At 43.8% G+C, this 21,978-nt stretch overlaps 1 protein-coding gene across 1 annotated transcript; it reads left to right on the forward strand.

Moving 5' to 3' along the window:
• The first annotated feature begins 10,426 nt into the window (after nucleotides 1-10,426).
• LOC307240353 (uncharacterized protein) lies at nucleotides 10,427-21,123 on the forward strand. The gene is made up of 4 exons (XM_080014110.1): nucleotides 10,427-10,619; nucleotides 11,830-12,246; nucleotides 14,164-15,279; nucleotides 20,082-21,123. The coding sequence occupies exons 1-4, from the start codon at nucleotides 10,604-10,606 to the stop codon at nucleotides 20,357-20,359; spliced, it is 1,827 nt and encodes a 608-aa protein (XP_079870236.1). The 5' UTR covers nucleotides 10,427-10,603; the 3' UTR covers nucleotides 20,360-21,123.
• Nucleotides 21,124-21,978: the final 855 nt, after the last annotated feature.

Below are 21,978 nucleotides of genomic sequence, written 5' to 3' on the forward strand. Positions count from 1 at the left end.
AGCTCCAGCGTTTCAGAGTTTCGTTCCAGGCGCGAGTTGCTGCCGCGGTCGGAGAGGTTTTATTACTGTGTGAAACGGTCAAATTAGGTAAAGCAGTGAGCTTTTTAGTGAGCGAGAAGCTGACGGCAGTAGGCGAAGACATTCTCGGAGAGTTTGAAGACTATGTTGTGGATTGTGAGAGCAGACGGAGGCGCTCAGAGCAGGAGATCTGTAGGCTGCAGAAAGTGCTGGATTTAATACTGAGACCTGAAGTCAAGCTGCACAGAGTAGGTCTGTATGAAGCACCAATCTATCACCTGTCTGTCCACCCATTATTGATCCATCTTCTATCTATCCACCTATATATTGCTGCCATTGAGTTCTCAGTGCTTTGGACCAAGTATCCACAAAGAGAGGGTACAATGACACCACAGTCCATTGTTTCCTCAATCGTTGCTGGATCAGAATCACATTTTGTTTCTATTTTTTTAATAATCATTTCATAATCTTTTTTCAAACTGTCAATGTACACATTATCATAAGGGAACACCACTACCACCATCATCATCATCATCATCATCACCACTGTACATACAGGTGAAACATTGAGAAAACAAAAAGCAGTGTCAAACTGGAAAAACAGCAAGACAACTATTTTTGTAAAATGAACAAATTAAGTATACATAGGGCACAAGAGTAGGACTAAGCTCACTTAAAAACATTGAAAACATTGCATACATAAATTGTTTTGATGCTTTTTTTTGTATTATGGGGAAGAAATCGTTGACACGTATTGTTCCATTTCCTTCATGAATACAAGGGATTCAGGTTTTTTATTTGTAAATTTACACTCGTGAATGTGGAATTTGGCAACAAGTAAAATTTGATTAACATGAAGAAAAAGTCGTCAACGTCTTCGTCACTATGATAGCAACCAAGTGTTATATTTCTATAGTAAAAAGCTAAATCTGAGAAATGGTAACTATAAAATTATTTACATTTTTCCATAGTTTATATGTAAATTTACAAGACCCAAATAAATGGGAGCAAGCTTCAGGCTGTTATTCACAGAAGAGCAATTTACATCTCTCTCTTTAACTTTTCTAAGACATGTTTCACGGGATAGAATCTATGGATCATCTTGAACAAAACTTATTTTATCTTATTTGTTAGAAGGAACTTTTATGGTGAGGACCAAACTTTTTCTAGTCAATATTACTCAGGCTGCCCCCTTAAAGACGACAAGTCGAATCATCAGTCTGAAACCCGTCAGTCGACTGAGATTCTATAAGTCGAGAAGTTCTTTTTCTCAGTGAGTCTGCATTACAATAACAGGATAAAACACATAGAAGCTTACAAAATGCACATGGATAACATTTCAATGAGGATTGATAAATATATTTTTATATGTATGAATCACCCGCATCCGGACAAAAACACGGCTCTCCGTGCGCCCCGATCACTGCCCCGTTCCTCCAAATAACACAACTGAAAACAGTGTGAGGGCGTGGCACGACTCGTAGGCTTGTTAAAATTATTTTCTGCGCATCACGCATGGAGAGGGGGTGAACTGGGAGAGAGTCACAGAGGAAATATCCACATTACACAGGGTTTATTCCATATGGAGCCGTAAAATAATGTAACCTACACCTTAAGTAGAACCATACTGTTGTGGTCCACAGCAGAAGAGTAGACTGTCCCGTCAGTTCTTAATTGCTGTATGGTATTGTTCTTAGATAGCTGCCTTTCAAATCTAAAAAAGTATACAGTGTTTTGTTCTCCCTCTTCAAGCCATCTTCTACCTGATCATCTCCTTCACTTTTACACTTATATATCTCTTCCAACCTATGCTTCTGCTCAGTAAGCTCAATCTATTTGATTTGGTGAGCATATCTACTTGCTTGGAAGCTAAAGATGCAATCATCAGTATTATTATTATCATCATTAATATCAGTATCATTTTCATCTGTTATTCTTTTCACTACAGTATTTCCTAAGTTATTTTTCAGTGTTGTGTTTTAATAACACCTAATTACTACTATACACATTTTCATTTAGAGCTTTGTTCCAGTAATACCTAATCATACTTTCAATTTCTGCAGCCACATCACTATGTTTAAGAATAATACTATTAAGGTTCCAGTCTGAAGATGTAGGGTTAGTGGAGAAACACGATAAAGGAATATAAATATGGATAGTCTTATGATGATGATTGGTGAAGGTAGAATGTCTGTTAAAACATTTTTCAGATCTTTGGAAATAAGCCAATAATCAACTGGCTTAGGGTTAGGGTTAGACTGGTTTGGTAGTAACTTTTTGCACAATGTACAGTATATGATTTCTGTAGTAGGTGGGTATCCCTCCATGTATCAGTTTAATTAAATCTATTTGTGAACATCTTTACAGAAGAAATAGAGCAATCTGAACCCCTTAAAGGTCACCAGTCAATGTGATTATCCAGCACACTAGTCTCCACTGAAAGGGTTAGGGTCATAGTCTGTGCTATGGCATATCAGTATGGTTTGGCAACTTGTCTGTCCAGCTAAAGGCCCAGGTTACACTCTGACAGTTCCCCTGCCACAGCTGTGGGTCCAAGGAGGGAGATGTAGTAGAACTGGCAGTCAGGTGCCTCAGCGGCGTAGTTTTATATTTGATCGAACAGAGGCTCGCTGGCAAAAACTCCAACATAAAACAGAATGAATCAGACTGAAAGATGGAACAGTGTCCGTGTGTCGGGCAGTGATCTGGTCCGCCGGGTTTAGATCCACCACCATGTTTCTCTTCACTTAAACAGACAAACAACATACAAAAAAACTTGCCCCCACCAAGTCGGACTAACCGGTGCCCAGGGGTCCAATCGGCCTGACTCGATACAGGTGCACCACCTGCGGGAACATTACATTACATTTCGTCATTTAGCAGACGCTTTTATCCAAAGCGACTTACAATTATTCAAACACCGACGGACGCAGCCATCAGGAGCAATGAGGGGTTAAGTGTCTTGCTCAAGGACACTACAGCATGCTAGCAGGAGGAGCCTGGGATCGAACCAGCAACCATTAGATTACTAGACGACCAGCTCTACCTCCTGAGCTACCGTCCCCTCGGGACGGTAGTTGGGAAGGAGCCAGTGCTTAACCCCCCCCCCCACGTCTGCCACACCCTCCATGAACATTGTAGGAGTCAGGCAACATCCCACTCTCAGGTTGTTTTTATCAGACAGACACAGAAAACCATTTCCGACCCGACACATGTCCTCCACTCTGAGTATCAGCTCCTCTCGTCAGACAGACCTGTTAGAGTCCCCCAGTGTAGGCTCAACCGCTATAAGCACTCCTTTGTCCCCCTGTCCATCAAAGCACTGAACACCACCTATTAAATTACTTATATCCCTTTTGGGACCCGAACATCTGCCTCTATGTACATCAAATTAAGGGGATGTACCTGTAATTAAAGAGTCTCAACTATTTTTGATATTATTATACTGAAGATGGTATGAACAAAACATTTTTGCTTCATTATACATTAGTTTGGAATAGTCTAATAGATCCAGGACCAGGCGAATGTTGTTGGTAGTATGTCTACCTTTCATAAAGCCTGATTGACAAGGTTAAATGAATTATTTGATTTTCACTTATTTTGTTAATCGCAGCAAGCAAGGTAGCGTTGGTTACGGCGAAACAGGTTTGTTTGTCAGAGGGCTGTTTACTGGTGTATCTGGAAGAGTATCACTCATCATAGAAGTCTTCAGGTGAGTTTTTTGGCATAGTTATGAACCTCGTAAATGCGTTTCATTCTCTCCACCACCAGCAGCTTCCATCTCCCTTTTTCGTTAATCTTTTATCAATCTTCATCAATTAAGCTGTTGTGCGTGAAAATCCCAGGAGATCAGCAGTTACAGAAATACTTAAACCAGCCCGCCTGGCACCAACAATCATGCCACAGTCGAAAACACTGACATCACATTTTCCCCACATTCTGATGGTTGATGTGAACATGAACTGAAGCTGCTGACTGGTATCTGCATCATTTTATGCATTGCAATGCTGCCACACGACTGGCTGATTATATAATTGCATGAATAAATAGGTGTACAGGTGTTCCTAATGAAGTGTTTGTGTATATAGTAGAATGCACCATTCATATGGTTTCCTAAATCTTTCTGTGTCTGTTAGTTTTGCCTCCAGAGCTCCAGCAGCTCTCTGTCTCTAAAGAGGAGCTTCCCCCTGAGCAGCAGGAGTGGAGCCCCAGCCTGAGCCAGGAGGAGCCAGGACCCCCACACATTAAAGAGGAAGAGGAGGAGTTTCCTGTGAAGAAGGAACATGATGAAGAGTGCGCTCAGTGGTCCCATCTTCATCAAAGCCAAACTGAGGAGAAGAGAGAGGCAGAACCTGTAGCCAGCACCTCAACTGAACAGATGGAAACAGAAGGTAATGGAGAGGACTGGGGAGTGTCAGAAGCAGCCAGTAGCTCAGATCCAGCTGCTGCTTTAGAACCAGCTAGTGCTGAGCAGCTCTTCTTTTCACACTATTCTGATTGGAAGCAGACCAGACAACCTCAGTCAGGTAAGCTTTTATGTTTTCTCCTCCCAATCTTTTGACTGGTTGAATGTCAGCAGGTAATAACTTTCTCAATTGTTGATTCCCCACTTAAGAAATATAAGCAAAACAATAAGAGCACTACAAATATTTACAATCTTAATTAAACATCATTATCATTTATAGTTTGGTCAGATCATTGAGTGTTTATCAAAGCCTCAAGGTATCTGAAGTTATACAATTCTCAAGGTATCTAGGTTCATACAGATTCTCTATTCAGTTCGTCTGAAATGTAATGGGAGCAGATTTGGATTTATTTTGTCTGTGACACAGTACGTGGTACAGTATGCTACATACAGTACAGAAGGTAGTGGAGCCTATGTGTGTGGCTCAGTGAGGACCCCTGGTGAGGTCAGCATTGACAGTTCTTATGGCTTGCAGGAAAAAAACTCCGTCTCAGTCTCTGTTCTTGCTGTGTGACTGCGGAGGCGCTTGCCTGACCGCAGCAGCTGGACCAGTCCGTTGTTGGGGTGATGAGGATCCTTCATGATCCTGCGGGCTCTGCTACGACACCTCCTGGTGTATAAATCCTGCAGGGAGGGGAGGGTAATTCCAGTGGTACGCTCAGCTGAACGCACCACCCTCTGCAGGGCCCGCCTGTCCTGAACAGTACAGTTCCCAAACCAGGCAGTGATGTTCGCTGTCAGGATGCTCTCCACCGCTCCACAGTAGAAGGACTTGAGGATCCTCACCGAGACCTGGAATTTCCTCAGCTGCCTGAGGTGGTAAAGACGCTGCCTCGCCTTTCTCACCAGAGTGTCTATTTATAAAGTCCATGTTAAATCCTCTGTGATGTGGACTCCCAGGTACTTGAAGCTGCTCACCCTGTCAACAGAAGTCCCATTAATCACCAAGGGTGTGTGCGTCCTCGATTGTAATCCTCACCTAAAGTCCACAATCGTCTCCTTAGTTTTGCTGACGTTCAGGTGTAGGCTGTTGTCCTGGCACGAGAGTGACAGGTCAGCCACCTCCTCACGGTAGGCCTTCTCATCGCGGTCGGTGATCAGGCCCACGACAATGGTGTCATCAGCAAACTTGATGATGGTGTTGGAGCTGGACCTGGCCACACAGTCATGTGTGTACAGGGAGTACAGTAGGGGGCTGAGGACGCAGCCTTGGGGGGATCCTGTATTCAGGGTGAGGGAGCTGGACATGTGCTTCCCCACCCTAACCATCTGGGGCCGGGCTGTGAGGAAGACCAGGATCCAGGCACACAGCGGAGTATTCAATCCGAGCTCCTTCAGCTTGACAGCCAGTCTGGTGGGGACTATGGTGTTGAAAGCTGAACTGTAATCGATGAACAGCATTCTCACATAGGCCCCCTTCCGGCCATCCAGGTACGTGAGCATGGTGTGCAGTACCTGGGAGACCGCGTCATCCCTGGATCTGTTCTGCCAGTACACAAACTGCAACGAGTCCAAGGTGCAGGGGAGGGAGGCGCAAATATAACCCTTAATCAGCCTCTCGAAAAACACTTCATTACCACCGAGGTGAGGGCCACCGGACGGTAGTCATTCAGGCTGGCAGCGATCTTCGGGACAGGAACGACGCTGGACCTCTTGAAGCAGGACAGGACCACTGATTCAGCCAGGGAGATGTTGAATATTGTAGTGAACACCTGAGCTAGCTGGTTAGCACAGGTTTTCAGTACTCGCCCAGATATGCCGTCTGGGCCCACAGCTTTCCTGGTGTTCACCCACATCAGAGCCTTCCTGACGTCATGCATGGACACTGAGAGTGCGCGCTCATCCCCAGCGGTGTAACTACAGTTAGCCGGCGAGCTAGCGGTGCTGTTGCCAGACTCAAACCGCGCATAAAAGGAGTTCAGTTCGTTGGCTAGGGAGGCGACCACACTCGTGGCTGGGGAGGAGCTGCTCTTGTAGTTTGTTATCGTCTGCAGCCCCTGCCACAAGTGTCTGGTGTCCCGTTGCTCTAGCTGTAGCTCCACAGTCTGTCTGTACGTCCGTTTAGCGTCCTTCACCACCCTCCGCAGATTATAAGTTGCCGCTTTGTAATTGTCCATATTCCGGATACAAGACCGTCGTTGTTAGCGGCCGTGTGAGCATTCAGAGCGCAGTGGAAGGATTTGTCAACCCACAGTTTCTGGTTTGGAAATATCCGCACTTTCACCGTGGGAACGATGCTGTCTGCTACCGTAGCCACAAAGCTCACCGCCACGTCCTTAAACTCGCTGTCGTCACTTGAACTTGATTGGAACAGGTCCAGTCTACGTCAGCGAGTGCGTCCTGAAGAGCAGCCTCTGATTGGTCCGTCTACTGCTTCACTTCCCTCATCACCACCAGTTCTCGTGCGATCAGAGGCCTGTAAACGGGAACCAGCGAGATCGTGGCATGGTCAGATTTCCCGAAAGCAGGGAGCGACACGATCGTGTTTCCGTTCTTGTAAGGTGTGTAGCAATGGTCTAAAGTTCTATCTCCCCTGGTGGCACACGTGATGTGTTGGTGGAAATTAGGGAGAACTTTTTTAAGGTTCACCCTGTTAAAGTCCCCAGTCACCACCACAGCCACGTCGGGATGTTTGTTTTGAAATCCCCACAACACATCATACAGGTCCGACAGTGCTGTGTCGGTATCCCCTTGCGGTGGGATATAAATGGCTGTAATGATAACCGTGCTGAATTCCTGGGGGAGATAAAAAGGACGGCATAAGATTGTCAGCTGTTCCAGGTTCGGCGAGCAGGAGCGGGAGAGAGACTTGGTGTTGTTAGGGTTACACCAGCGGTTGTTTACCATGAGGCAGACGCCTCCATCTTTGGATTTCCCCGACTCCCCGATCTGTCGCCGCAGAACACGGAGAAGGATTCGGCTGGACGGATGGCTTCATCTGGCACTAGTGGGTTCAACCATGTCTCCATCAGGCAGAGGATGCAACAGTTCCTCGTGTCTCGTTGGAATTTAATCCTCGCTTGAAGTTCATCCATCTTGTTCTCCAGAGACTGAACGTTGGCAAGAAGGATGCTTGGCAGAGGTGGACGGTACGGTTGCGTCCTCATTCTGACCCGAATGCCGCCTCGTTTGCCACGGTGCGTCCTCTGTGGGCCCGCTTGTGGAACAGCGGCTCCATTTTTGTTGTTGTTGTTGTTGCTGAGCGTGTTCCCACGTAGAATTTCAGCCAACCACTCTGCTTCCACAGATTAAAAATCCCAAAGTTGTTTGTTTAGGGAAGTTTTTATATACATGAGTGCATCGTGGCTGTAAGAGGTAACTGCCAATGCTTTTTGGCGTACATTATATTAAAAAAACAGGAAAAAATACTAAAATGTGCAAAAGTTGACCGGTGCGGCGCCACTATCGCCTGTCTGTATGTGTGTATATGTATGTATATATACTGTACATGTATGTTTAGATATATGTATGTATGTGTGTGTATATATACACATGTGTATGTATGTATATGTGTGTGTGTCTGTGTATATATATACATATAAGAACAATCAAAAGCACACCACACTACAACACATGCACGCACACACACGCACATGCTTTGGATGGTGGCCGGTGAAATGAGGCCTCTGCGTTTAACCCATCCTGGCTTGTCCTTCCTCTGGGGGCACAGCCAGGAGCAGTGGGCAGCATTTGTGGACGCGCCCAGGGACCTGGTGATGAGTGTTCATCGCTGGTCAGATGATGATGGGTGCATGTTTTTGGTGGGGGTCCTTACTGACGTTAGGTGGAGGAAACCCCATGTGAGCACGGGGAGAACATGCTAACTCCACACAGAAAGGCTCCTATTTGGGAGATAACCCGCCGGAGCACGGTGCCACCGTGCCACGCAATTTATATCTACTGTATATACAGACACACACAGAGGCTCACTCATTGGAGAAGTCTTCAGATGATTCTTGGGTGTAGTTATGAAACTCGTAAATCCGTTTCGTTCGCTCTACCACAGGTCCAGCAGATTCCATCTCACTTCTTCATTCATCTTTTAACAACAACAAGGTTTCAATATTAGCAGTTACTTTACATTACATTGCATTTAGCAGACGCTTTTATCCAAAGCCACTTACAATTATTCAAACACCGATGGACGCAGCCATCAGGAGCAATTAGGGGTTAAGTGTCTTGCTCAAGGACACTACAGCATGCTAGCAGGAGGAGCCTGGGATCGAACCAGCGACCTTTGGATTACTAGACGACCAGCTCTACCTCCTGAGCTACCACCACCCCCCAGATTCATCTATTGATCTGTCTTAAAAAAGATGAATCAAGATAGATGACACAACATAATGCTTTTTGAAACCGTAAGGAGCAGAATGATGAAACCTGGAGGTTTCACACATATTGACACTATGATTCAGTTGGTGCTTTATATGAAATGTTTGATTTGTGAAGATCATTTCTATAGGTTACATATTTCTAAAACACAGCTAAAAAATGTAAAACATGACACAATAAAACAATTTAATAATGCAAAGAAAGCAATCTATAAATATTTCATCTTAATTCTTAGAGCTTTATTGTTTCCTTTTGGTATTGAACAATGGATAACATAATTTTTTCCTCTTACATATGGTCAGAAATGTTGACAATAAAGATATATTTAATATAATAGGACATTTAAATGTTGATATAAATAACATTTACATTTACATTTAGTCATTTAGCAGACGCTTTTATCCAAAGCGACTACAAGGGAGAATAACATTCAAGATTCTACAATAATATATAACGATCTAAACCAGTGGTTCTGAACTTAGAGGTCTAGTGACTCCCCCCCAAAGGGTCCCTCAAGATGTAACAGGGAGTCCCCCAGCTTAACCATTTATAGTTAAACTTCATTATTTAAATTGACGAGACCATATAACCATTAGAGCATGTACAGTGATGACTTTTTGACACCTAGTTTTACTGTTATCGCTCTAACCATAGTGTAGGCAGGTATGGAAGTTTGGACCAAATCATATCTCAATGTAAAACCTTCTCAGATTTCGGTCCCAGAGATTGTTGTTAGACCATTGTCTAACTTTGCTAAGATCTGGAAAACATCACTCAAAGGTGCAATGTGTATAATTTACGGAACAGATACATACAGAAGTATGTTTTAATTAGTTTGTAATTTGGAATCGTTGTGTATGCATTAACTTAGAATGAGCCGTTTTATCTACACAGGGAGCGGTATGCTTCCACGGGGGCCGCCATGTTGCACCGCCATGTTTCTACAGTAGCCAGAACGGACAAACCAAACACTAGCTCGAGAGAGAGGGCCATTCGCGTTTTTTGCGGCCACTATCTCTTCCACGGAGGCAGCCATGTGTCGCCACCGTGGAGAAGGGTATTCACTTGGTTGTGATCTGCAACCTCACCGCTAGATGCCACTAAATTCTACAGACTGCACCTTTTGGTTACCACTACATAACTGTTTTGAGAAAAAGCATTGTGGACTGTTTGTTGAGGCTTTGGTAGCGCTGAATGTGTGACTATCAAAGAGTCCTCTCACCTCAGCTTGGACACATTATCCCAGTTTTCTTCATTGACTGTGTGTCTCTGTTAGTTTTGCCTCCAGAGCTCCAGCAGTTTTCTGTCTGTAAAGAGGAGCTTCCCCCTGAGCAGCAGGAGTGGAGCCCCAGTCTGGGCCAGGAGGAGCCAGAGCCCCCACACATTAAAGAGGAAGAGGAAGACCACTGGAGCTGTCAAGAGGCTGCCATCAATAGCCTATCCCCTCCTGTCTCTGTGAAGAGTAGAAATGACAAAGAGGGTGCTCAGTGTTCCCAGGTTCATCAAAGCCAAACCGAGGAAAAGATCGCCGAGTTACTCCCACTTTTCACTGTTTCGGTACAAGAGCGTATCGTTGCTGCGGTTGAAGAAGTTTTATTTGTCTGTGAGAAGGTAAAAGTAGGTAAAGAAGTGAGCATTTTATTGAGTGAGAAACTGACTGCACCAGGCAAAGACATTCTCAGCAACTGTCAAGAATCTGTGGTGGATTGTGAGAACAGACTGGGGCGCTCGGACCAGGAGCTCTGCAGGCTGCACAAACTACTGGATTTAATACTGAAACCTGAAGTCATGCTACACAGAGCAGGTCTGTATGAACAGTAATCGCTTTTATTTGGATACATTTATCATCTCTCTGCCCACCTATCTCTCTCTTTGACCAAGCAATCAGCCTTTTGGTCCAAGTATTGACAAAGAAGGTACAACAATAAGAGACCACTCCAATTTTTCCTCAATTGCCACCTCCATTTTGTTCATCTCTTCTTCACAAACATGTATTGGGTAATTCTAATTTCATGTCCTAAACGAATTCACATGTTTTGCATTATATTACATATCACATTTTATTTGACTGAGCTGCGGTTAAATAGTTAGCAAAATGTTTGATGGGAACTAGTGCTGAAGATATTCCTCTATAATCCCATTTGAATCTGTATGCTTTATTATTTTTAAAAATCTAATTTTTAATGCTCAAATTTAGTACAGGGTGGTGTTACGCATGGTTCTGCACCTCGGATCGAAGCGATCCTGTCTCCAAACAAAGCAAATAATAACTCTGGATGTATTTTATTTACTCAGCTACCTGCTGCTACTCCGCTGTGGAGCAGATGAAAGATAACTCCCGAAAAAAATTCCTGCCCGCTTTCTCACGGCCCAGTGGCAAATGCCTGTGGTTTGGAACCTCTTTACTCGAGGACATTCTGTCGGTGATTGTCAGGTTTACTTCCCACTTTCATTGCCACATCTGTGGAATTACTCGCAAAGTGCACACAATTGCAAGGTTAAGTTCTCAGATGATACAATCATTCTAGGTCTCAAGTATAACTACTCTGATCGTCAAGTTCATAAGTCTCTGATCCAAAGCTTTGTTCAGGGGTGTTGTGAACACTGTCTCACCCTCAACGTTAGTAAAACACAAGATAGTGTTTGACCCCAAATCCATTGGTGACCACTCTCCAGTGGTAATCCATGACCACAGGATAGGACAGGTGAGCTCTTACAGATACCTGGGCATTCACTTAGATGACCGACTGCAATTGTTGATTGCACCAATAATCACCAAGCCCATGACCATGCATTTTTTCCCATTCTGATAGCTGATGTGAACATTAACCAAAGCTGCTGACCCCTATCTGCAGGATTTTATGCATTGCACTGATGCTACCGGATTGGCTGATTAGATAATTTCATGAATAAGTATGTGTACAGGTGTTCCTAATGAAGTGTTTAGTTGGTGTATATAGTAGAATGCACCATTCCTAAGGTTTCACACATCTTTCTGTGTGTCTGTATTTCAGTGTTGTCTCCAGAGTTCCAGCAGCTCTCTGTCTGTAAAGAGGAGCGCCCCCCTGAGCAGCAGGAGTGGAGCCCCAGTCTGGGCCAGGAGGAGCCAGAGCCCCAACACATTAAAGAGGAAGAGGAGGAGTTCCCTGTGAAGACTGAGAATGATGAAGAGTACGCTCAGTGGTCCCAGCTCCATCAAAGACCTACTGAGGAGAAGAGAGAGGCAAAACCTATAGCCAGCACCTCAACTGAACAGATGGAAACAGAAGGTGGTGGAGAGAACTGGGGAGTGTCAGAAGCAGCCAGTAGCTCAGATCCAGCTGCTGCTTTAGAACCAGCTGGTGCTGAGCAGCTCTTCTCTCTACACTCTTCTGAAACTGAGACTGGGGACAGTGATGAAGATTGGATGGAAACCAGACAACCTCAGTCAGGTAAGCTTTTATTTTTTCTCCTACCATGCTGTTGACTGGATGGATGTCAGCGGGTAATTACCGTATTTTCCCGACTATAAGGCACACTTAAAAGCCTTTAATTTTCTCAAAAAACGACAGTCCGCCTTATAATCCGGATCGCCTTATATATGGATTAATTCTGGTTGTGCTTACTGACCTCGAAGGGATTTTGTGTAGTACACGGCGCTCTGTCAACATGTTTTAGTATGACTTTGGTAAACTACAAAGCCGCACCGCTTGCAGCATTACGGCTACCGTAGTCAGGAGCATCGCGGAGTAATACATACTGTGCTTCACCATAATAATACAGTGTGTGTGTATAAGGACCCCAAAATGGCAAATGTCAAGAGATATGCTTACGACGCGGACTTCAAACTCAAGGCTATCAGTCACGCAGTAGAACATGGGAATAGAGCAGCTGCGAGAGAATTCAACATTAATGAATCAATGGTACGGAAGTGGAGGAAGCAAGAAGATGACCTGCGCCAAGTAAAGAAGACCACACAGAGTTTCAGAGGGAACAAAGCGAGATGGCCACAGTTAGAGGACAAAATTGAACAGTGGGTTATTGAACAGAGAGCAGCAGGTAGAAGCGTCTCTACAGTCTCTATTCGACTGAAGGCAACAGCGTTAGCATGTGACATGAATATCAATGACTTTCGAGGCGTTCCTTCTTGGTGCTTTCGTTTTATGAAAAGACGTAATCTCTCCAACGGCACACGAACTACCGTCTCGCAGCAACTGCCAAAAGATTACGAAGAAAAGCTGGCCACTTTCCGCGCATACTGCAAAAACAAGATCACTGAAAAGAAGATCCGGCCAGAGCACATCACCAACATGGACGAGGTTCCCCTCACCTTTGATATCCCCGTGAATCACACTGTGGAGAAAACAGGGTCCAGGAATCATCACTGAACCGCCAGGTAACAGCAAGGACACTGACTCGGATAACGATGAGAAGGATCCAGGCATGCTGGATGCCGTAATCGCCCAACTGTTAAACTCGGACACTGAAGATGAAGAATTTGAGGGATTTGTGGACGAGGAATGAACTGAAAAAGTGAGTGTATTGTGTTGTATTTTACGTGTTATAACTGAACAATTTTGAGAGTTATTGTGAATACGCTAACGTTTGATTTAGCGGTATCAGACTTTTTTTTACGTGTTACAACTGAACAAGGTTGGGAGTTATTGTGAATACGCTCATTAACGTTTGAACAATGTTGAGAGTTATTGTGAACACGTTTTATAAAGTTTGACTGACTGACTTATCTGACTATTTTGTTTCGCTTAATGCGCCTTATAGTCCGGTGCGCTTTATATATGAAAAAAGATCGAAAATAGACCATTCATTGACAGTGCGCCTTATAATCCAGTGCGCCCTATAGTGCGGAAAATACGGTACTTCATCAGTTGTTGATTCAGCCCATTTAATAAAAAATAAGCAAGCCACTACCATAAGTAACCACTGGCGATCGGGTCTCATTTCCCACTCTACAGTCATGTGCAGAGCAGGGTAGGTGCTCAAAAAAAAAAAAAAAGAAAAGGCACACGGCCTTCCAGTTTAAGGCATATTGCCACTCTTGGCAAACACAGCAGCATGTCATGGTGCAGATCACGCCACGATGGTGTGTTTCAGGACACCCGTGATCTGGGTTCCACTGTGGGCACATCGCTGGTGCGCCGAGGACATGTTCCTCATGGATATACATATCTTGCCCAGACAAACTGCTACCACGATGCCAATTTACACTTAAAAATAAATAAATAAATAAAAACTGTGCAATGGGGCATCAACGGGCAAAGGGGTACATTGTATATTGGATCTAAAAAGTACATTTTTCTGTTTTTTAACTGTAAAGCCATTTTTAATGTTAGCTAACTGTTCCCTTGCAGACACAATCATTTTCAGATCCAACTTGTCATGCCGAGACACGGGTCATTACCACTGCCCGTGTTGTGCAAAAACAATCATGCGCAAAGAGGATATGACGTTTCATGTGACTGGATGCCAAAAGACATGTGATATGGTGCCACCCCCATGTGAACCAAACTCATTGGTGCTACCCTCATCAGTGCCACCTTCAGCTGAAATCAGCCCGTCTGTGCCATCCTCATCCTTGCTCTTCACTCCCTGTGCTTCCCAAGAGATTTCAGCACATCCACAGATGTTACCAAAACCTCACTATGTGCCCCACCATCCATTATCTACACTAGAGGATTCTGTTGCATCACTAGTGAGTCTAGACCATTCTTACACACTTCTGCCCTCAGCATCAGTTGTGAGTATAGCCCGGTCTTACACACTTCCTCCCTCAGCATCAGTAGTGCATCTAGACCACTCATACGCAGTTTCTCCCTTAGCTTCACCACGGTCTTGTCAGCCACCCTCAACTTCACCTTCAGAGACCTCCAAATCACGTGGTTTTTCACCCAAGGAAGCAGTCAGTGCTGCTGCACAGCCTGAAATGATAAAGATTCCATCTTCACGTGTGACAAATGTAAAGCCAGTGAAGTGCCCTCCCTGCTCCATTGTTCTATACAAAAATAACTTGTTAGTACACATACAAAGAAAACATAGAAGAAGAAAATACATTTCAGCTGTATCTCACTCTAAAAGCGTAGGTGTTGATACCATCCCAAAAGGTACTTGTGGTTTCCGTGTGCCAATACATGTACAATGCAAAACATGGGGCAAACAACATCTGACGAAATGTGAAATGGAGGGCTGTCGCCAATATCAGTTGCGTGCAAAACGGAGTGACCTCAGTCACGGTGTGCGTGAGCATATCCAGTCACTCGATTACTGCAGCAAAACCGCTACCTCAACTGAACAGATGGAAACAGAAGGTGATGGAGAAGACTGGGGAGTGTCAGAAACAGCCAGTAGCTCAGATCCAGCTGCTGGTTTAGAACCAGCTGGTGCTGAGCAGCTCTTCTCCTTATACTCTTCTGAAACTGAGACTGAAGACAGTGACGAAGATCGGAAGGAGACCAGACAAACTCAGTCAGGTAAGTTTATTTTTTGTCATACCAAGCTGTTGACCAGATGAATATCAGCATGTAATAACTTCAATTGTTGTTTCAGCCCATTTAATAAAAATAAGCAAAGTGATAAGAGCACTACACATCTTCACAATACTAATTAAACTTTATTGACATTTAAAGTTTGGTCAAATCATTGAGTGATTATTAAAGGGGACCTATTATACTAATTTTTCTTGGAAGTTGAAACATATCTTGGAACATGCCTCTCTAACCCGGACTGTTCCTGACACGCTGTCTCAGTGTGTCGCTTTAGGCCTAGGCGGCGGACTCATTCCCAGTAGATTGTGAGAGGTGTAGTCAATATAATATATAATATTATGCGTCCTCGCTTTACGTTGAGCGTTGTTGAAGAAATTCTCCTGCGTGGTTGGTGAGGTTAATCTGCCCGCTACACAAAAACAAAACAGAGTATTAGAGACATTTATTCTGCAGAATAAAGAGAAAGATTCAGACCTCCTCCAAAGCAGTGTTCTGATCAGTCTACCCCAACTACTGACCAAGAGAGTTTTATACCAAAGAGAGGTTGTGTGCCATTGTTCAGATGTCATTTACAAGACTGTGCCCCTCAATTGTCTCCACGGATTTTACCCTCAAACAGTGATTTCACAGGTACAATTAGGTTATTTTGTAAAATAATGCAATAGTTAATACTTTGTTTAGCTGGTACTTTTTAAGAATCAACCCTTCAATGTATTTCCGTTCAGCATGCGCTCCTCTATAAGCTGTTTACATTGTTGGTGGCAGTGTCCGTCACCCGCAAGAAGTTAAAGTTAAAGTAGCCGCAGTGAATTTGGTGAACCAGCATAGTGTAAAGTGTATAATATAATGCGTGCAGGAAGTAGCGTACTGCATTTCCCAGCATGCCCCAGGGTGAGAGGGAGGAGTTGGGGTGGCGCACTGATTTGGGGTGATTTCCCTGCTAAAACCGCTCCACGCAAAGTGCTGAAATTGAAGGGTCAGCAGCAGCCTTTTTTTACAAGGCCCAACACAGTGTGTAAGGCTGCAATGAAAGCATCTTAGCGCATCAGTTGCGTTCTTGCTAAACACGAGAAATCTTTTCAAGGACGACAAAGTTGTGAAAGAAGCGTTTGTCGAGGCTGCAGCCGCACTCTTCAGTGACTTTAAGCATAAAGCGGATATCGTGGCTGCTTTTAAGGACGTGAGATTATCCTGGAATACCTTTACATGGTGATGCGAGGGAATTGCCAGATGTGGAGGAGAAACTGAACAGTGACATTGATGCATGCGAGTGGATTTGGCACAGATGTGTGTTTTCTTCAGAATGTTTTTTTATTTTTTGGAGACATGAGGGCAAAAGATGAGCTACTCAGCATTTTGCTATTGAAAAGACAGACTAGAGGCAAATTTATTTTCCACACTTTATTGGAATTTGTTAACAGTGGCCTGATGGTGCTCCAGCAATGGTAGGCCGCACTCGTGGGTTCATTGTATTGTGCAAACAAAGTGAATCTTTCATAGACTTCCTTAATTATCGTTGTATAATTCACCAGCAACATTGTGTGGGAAGATTTTAAATTGGATCTATTATGTTCCTTTTTACACATGTTAATATAGGTCTTATATTATATCTTATATAGGTCTTAAGTTTTTTGCTGAAAATACCACTTAGATTATGTATTTGAGCCATTGTGGCATGGCTGTTTCAGTGTGTAGCTTTAATTGTGAATGAGCAGCTGAGCCCCTCATTTTGAGTCAATGGGATTTGAGCACAAGTTCCTGGTTCTGTAAGCCAATGGGGTTTGAGCTTTACTCCAGGCTTGGTTTTATTTACTCAGTAAACTTTCACTGATTTCACCGGATTTCATCTGTTTCTAAACAAATTTGAGGTGAGAAATAATCAATCCAGATGCTGAATCTTAACCCATTAGATCTACAAGGCCTCATGTAAAAGTTTGTTCTGACTTGCCATGCTCCAGGCTTGTTGGAGACACGGACACCACAACCTGACGCACCGGGACTCTTGCATGCGGGAATTGTTTCATGTAAATGTCAGAAAATATAATCAAATAAAAAACCCACTATTATTTATTGGTTTTGGTTGGAGAAATGCAAAGTGGATCCGATGCGGCAGATGACTGTGACAGTTTCCCCTGCCACAGGTGTGGGTCCAAGGTGGGAGGCAGACTGTCAGTGAGGAGCCTCAGCTGGCGTAGTTTTATATGCAACTGAACAGAAAGGGTCGCTGGCCAAAAGCTCAAACATAAAACGAATGAATGAACAAAACAATGTCCATGTCGGGAGCGTTCTGGTCCACCGGATCTAGCTCCGGCACCACGCTTCCTCCTCACTGAAGTAGATAAAACAACATTTAAGAAAACAAGCCCCTGTGAAGTTGGACCAAGTTCGACCGGTGTTTATATATACAGTATATACGTGTGTGTCTTTGTGTCTTTGTGAGTGTGTGTGTGTATATTACATTACATTTAGCAGACACTTTTATCCAAAGCGACTTACAAGGGAAAATAACATTCAAGCTACATTGCAACAGAAACATTAGTGTAACAATAAATAAATACTGCTAAATAGTGCTAAGTAATTGTAAGTTAGAGGAGGTGCTCTCTGAAGAGCTGGGTTGTCAAGTGCTTCTTAAAGACAGAGAGGGAGGCCCCTGCTCCGGTGGTTTTTGGCAGCTTGTTCCACCAATGTGGAACTACAAATGAGAATAGCCTGGATTGCCGCGGTTGTGCAGCTGGCAGAGCCAGGCGACGCTCATTTGACGAACGCAGCATCCGGGGGGTAACATGTGCTCTTACAAGAGCATTTAAGTAAGTGGGAGCATTCCCAACAATCACTCTATAGGCAAGCATCAGAGACTTCGACTTGATGTGATCGGCTACAGGTAACCAGTGGAGCTCAATAAGCAGCGGAGTAACGTGTGCCCTGTTTGGCTGATTGAGCACCATTTGCACCACCGCGTTCTGTATCATCTGCAGTGGCTTCACCGCACAAACCGGCAAGCCTGTTAAGAGAGCGTTGCAGTAGTCGGGGCGGGAAATCACCTAGGTTTGTACCAGCAGTTGAGTGGCATATTGGGTCAGGTACAGCCTGACTTTTCAGATGTTGAATAGTGCGAAGCGGCACGACGGAGAGACGGCGGCGACATGGTCCTACAATGTCAGTTGGTCATCGATAATGACGCCTAGATTCCTTACAGCCTTGGTAGGAGCAAGCGATAAAGAGTCAGTTTTTATATCAATGTTGTGATAAATACCTTGTTTGGCAGGGAAGACCAACAGTTCAGTTTTTGCCAGGTTTAGTTGGAGATGGTAATCCTTCATCCACGTAGATATGTCCGCAAGGCAATCTGAGATCCGGGTCGAGACAGTGAGATCATCAGGCAGGAAAGACAGATAGAGTTGAGTATCATCCGCATAGCAGTGATATGAAAAACCATGCGAGCGGATGATCGGGCCCAGCGAGGTGGTGTATATGGCAAAGAGGAGAGGACCCAGCACAGAGCCTTGGGGCACCCCTGTGGTGAGGTGGTGAGGCACAGACAGCTGGCCTTGCCATGTCACACTGAACGAACGCCCAGTGAGGAAAGACAGGAAGTCAACCGAGCTCGCACTCTCCAAGTGGATGTTCATGTCACCGAGGACGAGCATGGGACATTCATACTCAGGAATTGATGACGGCAGGGTCTTAAGCTCATGTAGGAAGTCACCTAGTTGTCCTGGTGGACGGTAGATGACAACCACATAGGCTTTTACCAGAGCAGTCACCAAGATGGCATCATTCGTTCGTTCGTGTAGGGCTACACAGGAAATTGGGACATTAGCCAAGAAGTGGTATCGTCATCCAGTTCAATGAGGCCGCTGACTCCATGTGGTGATTTGAAGATTGGGCATGATATTCAGGGCAGATGGCATGATATTCAAAGGAGACAAAGTTGTTTAAAGGCAGCAGTGGGTTCAATTTCCATGTGTTGGAGATTAGCAGGCCAGTCCCACCACCACGGCCAGATGGTTAGGAGGTGTGGGAGAATGAGTAGTTTGTGGAAAGCGCAGCCGGGGTTGCACTATTTTCAGCTTTAATCCACGTCTCAGTGAAAGCAAGGAGCTCCAAGGAGAGGTGGTTAGCATAACCAGAAATAAAGTCAGCCTTGTTAACCTCAGATCAACAGTTCCACAAGCCAACAGAGAAGGTCTTTGCAGATGATGTTTGCTGCAGACCTGAGGTGACCCAGATTGCATCGGCGTTTGTTATAACGAGGCTTTCTGTGTGACCTTGAAATGACAGAAATGTGGTAGTTGCACATGTGTATATATGTGTATATATATATGAGTGTGTGTGTGTGTGTGTGTGTGTGTGTATATATAGATAGATAGATAGATAGATGAGTGTGTGTATATATATGTACATATGTGTTTATATATATATGTGTGTGTGTGTGTGTGTGTGTGTGTGTGTGTGTGTGTGTGTGTGTGTGTGTGTGTGTGTGTGTATATATATATATATATATATATATATGTGTGAGTGTGTGTGTGTATATATAAATATATGTATGTATGTGTATATATATATATGTGTGTGCGCATGTATGACAGAAAATAAGGAAAAGCATGATAGGTCCCCTTTAAAAAGGATCTTGGAATAGAATTGACTCAATTCTCAATTAAGTAAAATACTAACATATTTGCAATTGTATTGCAAAGTGTTTCTAAAAATACATTTGACTTTGGTGATGCCTATTGTGCTCATAATACTCTGCTTTTGGTCAAAATCTTTCTTCCGTGTGTTGACAGAAATCCCAGGTGATTTAATTCCGGAGGACATCAGTGCTGGGTCACCAGAGGTAAAGAGCAGCTGGCTGCATGAAAGGGTATCACATATTGTCGATGGATTTGACATGTTGGGTGATGTCCCAAGAGCTGAAAGCGGTGGCAGAGAAACCTCCACAGAGCCCCTGCTGAAGAAGCAGTTTCGATGCCGCATGGACGGGTGTCGAAATGTCTACACATACCTTAAAGCGAGAGAAACTCATGAAAAGAACAAACACAACCTTGTGGTACCTTCTGTGTGAGGGCCCGGGACAACTCCTCCCACTAACCAGGACCACAAACAAGAGAAAAAGGCTTCTTTGGCTTCTTCCTGTCAAGCCCGACAGAGGAGTCGGCACACAGGATCAGCCGATTCATTGGGGTCCTCAAGGAGCAAAACGGACACAGAGCAACAGCTCTCAAGGCCGAGGGGCAGCCACCATGCAGCTCGAGAGAAGGGGTATGAACTTTTGGAAAAACCAGCCAGGCAGACTCCTGGTGTTACGGAACGTAGTTGATCCGTAGGATGACCCGCACAGTTCGGCTCGCATGTGAACTGTGGATCAATTGCAATATTTTACCATCATAGTGAAATACAGTTTTACTGCCACTGTTACTGTTTAAAGTAATAATTCCATAAATCTTGTTGCAGTAAAAAGAAGAAAAAGACAGATGTTGCTGTGTTTTACTCTCAAGCACAATGAATAGGTTCACGGTACATTGCGCTGTGTTGCTGCTACTTTGACATGTAGTGGCTGAGCTGCTGTATGTCACTATGCGTCTGCTCGTCCTCCATATGGGAGCGGTCTCGAGATGTCTTGGAGATGCAGACTTCTCTACAAAATCATCTGTAACTCAGTTAATTCTGAATAGATTTCCAAGAAATTTTGTTTTTTATAAACGTGAGAAATTGACCATGATATTTGTTTCTTATTGGAATTAAATTTAGTTACTGGGGCAGATCAAATCGTATTTTTTGATTCACTACTATATTCAAAGTTAGAAGGTATCATGCATGCCTCATATTGCACTATAATTTAACAATTGAGTATTGAATATTTTTAATATTTTAAGATATTATATATACATTGGACATCTTGAATGTTGTTTTCATTTTGTGTTTTACATAATAAATGGAAAGTTACATTTGTCTCTTTTTTTTTTTTAATATTGAATTTTTTTGCTGATCCGAAAAGTGACTGAAAAACGTAACATGATCCGAACCTTAACTTTTGTGATCCGTTGCACCCTTCAGACAGACAATGGCATGTAATTCCCTGACTTCAACAAAAACTTGTAAAAAAAAGCTCAAGTACAATGAGTCGTGGCGATGGATGAGGTCCAAGCTTAAGGACTGGAGAAATTTCGCAATTTAAAGACTTGGGTGTGGGCAGCACATCAATCCTGTAAATATTCTCGTGTTTATTTATAATATTTATAATATAGATTTTATATAATATATAAATTATTTATAAATATATTATTATTTATATAATATATCCTTGTTCAAACAAGGTTACATATGCTGCTCTTTTTGTGTTCACATGAATTTGTTTTTATGTTCTCTACAAAACATGTTAGTTCCTAAGTGTGTGCATTATTTTAGATTTAGTCCAAGGACCTCAGTGCTGACAAGCCTGGTTCTGAGCTTTACTGTAATGCTGGGGCAAATGATGGTGTGTCCTCCAAGTTATGGATGTTTGGAATTGGTCCCTGGGCACTTCGCTGTATGCTGCCCTCTGCTGTCTGCCCCCTGGAGGAAGGACAAGCCAGGATGGGTTAAATGCAGAGAACAAGTTTTACCGGTCACCATTTGAAGTGTGTGTGTTAGTTGCCGTTGCCACATGGGTGGATGTGTTGTGTGTCTGTGCTGTGTGATGAG

Source organism: Zeus faber, assembly GCF_960531495.2.
Source record: "Zeus faber genome assembly, chromosome: 14".
Lineage (NCBI taxonomy): Eukaryota > Metazoa > Chordata > Actinopteri > Zeiformes > Zeidae > Zeus > Zeus faber.